General features: G+C 46.7%; 2 protein-coding genes across 2 annotated transcripts; both read left to right on the top strand.

Moving 5' to 3' along the window:
• Positions 1–1344: 1344 nt before the first annotated feature.
• LOC123042540 (uncharacterized) lies at positions 1345–1933 on the top strand. The gene has a single exon (XM_044464971.1). It carries the CDS (start codon positions 1505–1507, stop codon positions 1769–1771), a length of 267 nt encoding a protein of 88 aa, XP_044320906.1. The 5' UTR covers positions 1345–1504; the 3' UTR covers positions 1772–1933.
• Positions 1934–3747: 1814 nt separating this feature from the next.
• On the top strand, positions 3748–4336 carry LOC123042541 (uncharacterized). The gene has a single exon (XM_044464972.1). It carries the CDS (start codon positions 3925–3927, stop codon positions 4195–4197), a length of 273 nt encoding a protein of 90 aa, XP_044320907.1. The 5' UTR covers positions 3748–3924; the 3' UTR covers positions 4198–4336.
• Positions 4337–4638: the final 302 nt, after the last annotated feature.

The following is a 4638-nucleotide window of genomic DNA, read 5'->3' on the forward strand; positions in this document are numbered from 1 at the left end:
GTGCCATCCCTATCCCTTGAACCCTCCACTTGCTGTAAGCCAGGTTGACTCGCGCAACAGAAAAGTACTTGCAACCAACGCAAAGCATATATTACATGCTATTCTTATTCCCCATCAAAACAATGAGAGAAGAATTTGTTGGAAAGAACGCGACACCATAATCTCTAATAGCCACCGTTACACCGACCTGGAGGTGTTCGAATTGATCAGAGAGGATGGAGATCTTGGAGGGCAGCTGGGTGTATCACTGAGATCTGTTCTATCCTTTGTTCGTTTGTGCAGAGTTGGGTTGTACTAACATACAAGCAGCTGAACCGGCTCTGTTTTCTGTATGCCTCTCAGCTCGCTATGCTGAGTCTCTCCCGAGCAAGTCTGAACTTTCTTCCTCTCAAAGAAGTACATTAACAAGGACGGTGATGTAAACTCATAGGCGAAATTTTCATCATCATCATCATCATCATGGTGGTATATTTACAAGGGATGAGGGGACAACCAGCCTAGTCTCAGGACATGCCTACCTAACTCTTGCTGCAACGAACACAAGCACCCCTAGACCCAAGCTACCAGTGCCCCTAATTTCACATGCATCAATTAGACTGTAGGAAAAGCAGTTCATAGAAATTTACTTGGTCTTGCTTCCTTAGTGTAAAGAACTTTTATCAGGAAAATTATATGTTTTAAGGTCTTGCAAAATTGCTGAGTTAGTTTGCAAGTTGGGAAAACAACTACTAAGCAGTTCATACATGATGACTGCTTTTACTCGCTTTATCTTGATACATCCATTACTCCTGTCTTGTCTCGGCCATATTGGTCTGCTGGCAGTGGACAAAACCGCCTCTTTTGGCCTGAATAAACAAGGTAAGACGAGCTGAGGTGGGTAGCCACTGCTAAGTACAAACAAACAGAGGTGAGCCTGAATTTTCTCACAAACTTTCGATCTTATTTAGGTGGGGAGCCTTCCCCCGGTGACAGCTTCAAATGAAAAAGAATCCTGATCAACTCCTACCACAATGGTGGAAGTGATATAATTGATCTATCCCCCCTCTCTGGTATTTTCCAAGTGTATGAAAACTAATAAGACGGCTATTGATGTGATGTTCCTAAAATATCTGGTACAAGTCACTCGCAGGACCCAATTTGATTCCGCTCGCCGGATCATGACACCAATCTTTTCTCTGTCGGCTTGCGCCCATCTCAAACTCTCGCAATGGACAAAAATGAACAAAACGGCATGAGGTGGGCAGTCCCACTGCACCTGGACGACTCGGAGAGCTGCGGCGTACACAAGCAAACTGACCCCAACAGCACCCGGTATCCTGGAAAACCAACGTCCGAGCCTCCTGTTTTCCTCCGGCCCTCCTGTATATATAACATCATCCGGCTCCTACTCTTCCTCTCATCAACCCAAGCAGTCAGTTCTTCACTTACACAACAGATTCTACACTCCACTACTGCCCAATCTTCAGGAACCTCAAAGTTTTGCAAAAGAAAGAAGAGAGAGATCATGGCGGGTGCGGCGAAGGCGTCATGGACGGTGGCGATGAGTGTGGGCGCGGTGGAGGCGCTCAAGGACCAGGCGGGGCTCTGCCGCTGGAACTATGCGCTCAAGTCCATCCACCGAGCTGCCAAGGCCACCGTCCGCGGTGGCGTCTCGCAGGGCAGCAAGCAGCTTCAGGCCTCCGCGTCGGCCGTGGCGGAGAGGCGTCGAGCAGAGAAAGCAGAGGAGGGGCTGAGGACGGCGATGTACCTCAGTTGCTGGGGTCCCAGTTAGTGGTAGCTAGCCAGAGGTGTTTCTGCAGTTCTGCTAGCTCTATCCCCCAGCAACAACCATGCCATGTGGCTTGGCTGGTTGATTCCCTCACGATTGTAAATATGTCTCACCATGATGATGATGATGATGATGATGAAATCTTTCCCCACTTTTGAGTTCAAATTACCCTGATTCAGGAAAAGGTTTGAATTGCCCTTAAAACAGGCCTGTTTGCTTAGGATTCTTTTGGAAGACTATTGCTTCCAGTTGGTCACAAGCTTTGCCTGTTGCTCTGTTCTGTTCGCTGTTTCGACAGGCAGAGCAAAAGCAGAGACCCAAAAAATTGATCCCGGTCCTTTTCCTATTTCGTAGGTTCAGTTTCATAAACATACAAGGGATATGTTTCTACTAATCATGGGTCGACTTTCTTGTGTTGCGTGATTATTAACAAACAAGCGCTGAAACGAAGCATGTGGCACTGGAAACCATGTCCGGCTCTTCTGGTTTTCCCCCTTTCAACTCTCATACATGTGGTCTCACTGTCGCCTGTCCACAACATCAACGTGAGGTGATACTGATAAGATTCTCCAATTAAGTTGGTGCAGAAACTTAACATATTTTGATACCGCACTGAAAAGGTGATTGTTCTTAAATAATTTTTTGGTACAATTAGCATTTCTTGTATTTACATGTCACAAGTGGTTACTTTTAAAATTTGTAGGGCCAAAGATTTTTATTTCCGAAAGGAACTAAGGTCATATATATTAAGTATCACAAGTCCTTATAAACATACTTATACATAGACAAATAAATTATATTCAAGTGCTTGGGTGCCGAAGTCTTTTTTCCTTCTGATTCCATTGGCGACGCACCATGAGCATAGCCCGATGTCGCCTCTGGGTAGAAGAAACCGAGAAGTCGTCAATGCAGACTAGGAGACGCCGATGGTCATAATGTGGAAATCAAATAGCCGCCCGGGAGAAGAAAACGCCGATTAGGGTCAGTAGATAATCCGTAGAGCGCAAAAACCTGGCGAATCCAGACGGATCTTCCGGAACCTAAACCGACCGGATATCGAAAGGCCCATCAGAGACACGGACCCATACGCCCTCTGATGGTGATAACGACACCAGCGAAAGGTGAAAGAGCGGGGAGAACATTATTCCTACATTGGAACAACACTGCCACCTCGTCGCCTCAAACCAAACTCGAAGAGTGCCGAAAGAATACACATCCACTCCTTATTCTCCAGTGACCTAGCCTGGTCGGCCCGTCGATAAAAATTGTCACGCAAGATCACAAACAGCGCTGCTGAGCGCTGCCAGACAAAGACTGTCACTCAGCCACACATATCTAGCCGCAGCCCTCCAACACCTCAACAAGTAGGCCACCCCTAATCCGGACCTTCCTCTGCCGTTGCACTGGTTTTTGCCCGGCGATGCGCCCTGATAGTGGCGAGAGGGGGAGTAGATGCGGCAACGACTAGGGTTTCAGTTGCCTGCCGGTCCTCTCTCCATGAAACATTTATTTGTACTTTGTTTTTATATACATGAAGAAATATATATTTGGGTCCATCAATTGTGAAAGTATAAAACTACAATGTGTGAAATTTTCTATCTCCGAAGTGTCAAATTGTCCAGATTGGCAGCTTGACCCATTTATATTTGTCTTACCATCAAGTTGACGCGACAATTTTGTCCATCAAGTGTCAAAGCCATCTAGATTTTGTATTTTACCCCATTGAAAGTGGTATTGGCAATGTTATGGCAGCCGTTTTGCATACGAAGTAGCATAGTCACCACAATGTGTTTTTTCTGACAAAGCTCTGGAAAGATGAGAAAATAGAAAAGTACAACATTGTAAAAAAATTCCAGGCAACTAGAAAATTAAACTAGGGAAAAAACAAGTCAAAATTTCAAACGTTTGATGAATAATATGAGAAAATAGAAAAGTACAACATTGTACAAGACCTTCCAGCCTCCCTCCTGTATACAACCTCGTCCCAGTCCCACTCTTCCTCTCATCAACCCAAGCATCAATCAGCCTTCAGCTCAAAATTCATTCGCAACCACAAAGTCCATACTCCACACTGACTGCTACCTACCAATTTCCAGGCATCACATAGTTCAGACACATCAATCAACAATGCTGTCTCCACCAACGCAAGAGAGATCATGGCGGGAGCGGCGAAGGCGTCGTGGATGGTGGCGATGAGCGTTGGCGCAGGGGAGGCCCTCAAGGACCAGGTCGGCCTCTGTCGCTGGAACTACGCCATCAGGTCCATCCACCGGGCAGCCAAGGCCAGGGCCAACATCCATGGAGGCGTCTCACAGGGCGCCAAGCAGCTTCCAGCCTCTGCGGCGGCGGTGGCGGAGAGGAGGCGAGCGGAGAAGGCCGAGGAGGGGCTGAGGACGGTGATGTACCTCAGCTGCTGGGGTCCCAATTAGCAGCTGCAACTTGGTACTAGCTAGGCGTGTCTGTGTTTGCTGCAACAACCATGGCCTGAAACCTGTCCGGCTTCCCGTGGAATCCCCCGTTGTAAAATGCCATGATGATGATGATGAAAAATGATGTTACTTGAGCCCATGTCTATTTGCTTATTTATTATCTTGATGAGAATATTCATGCATGCTCTGATTTGGTTTCTGCTTAGCACCCAGAAAGAACTTACGAGTACACTTAACAAATCATACAAATTGTAACGATCAATGGGTCAAGGACCTAGTGGCAGCACACTGAATAGGTTCCAACAAAAGGATTTGGGGTTGGGGATACAGGGACACCAAGAAGAGGGGAGGAGAGCAGGTGTGTTATATCTCACTTCTGATTAGATGCACTCCCGGATTCAATCTTCAGTTACAGCTCACGCACACGCAACACCACACTTT

The sequence above is a fragment of the Triticum aestivum genome, chromosome 2B, assembly GCF_018294505.1.
Source record: "Triticum aestivum cultivar Chinese Spring chromosome 2B, IWGSC CS RefSeq v2.1, whole genome shotgun sequence".
Classification (NCBI taxonomy): domain Eukaryota; kingdom Viridiplantae; phylum Streptophyta; class Magnoliopsida; order Poales; family Poaceae; genus Triticum; species Triticum aestivum.

What these genes read in the sequence shown, in the direction of transcription:
- LOC123042541 (XM_044464972.1), top strand. Translation starts at nt 3,925, where the DNA reads ATGGCGGGAGCGGCGAAGGCGTCGTGGATGGTGGCGATGAGCGTTGGC.
- LOC123042540 (XM_044464971.1), top strand. Translation starts at nt 1,505, where the DNA reads ATGGCGGGTGCGGCGAAGGCGTCATGGACGGTGGCGATGAGTGTGGGC.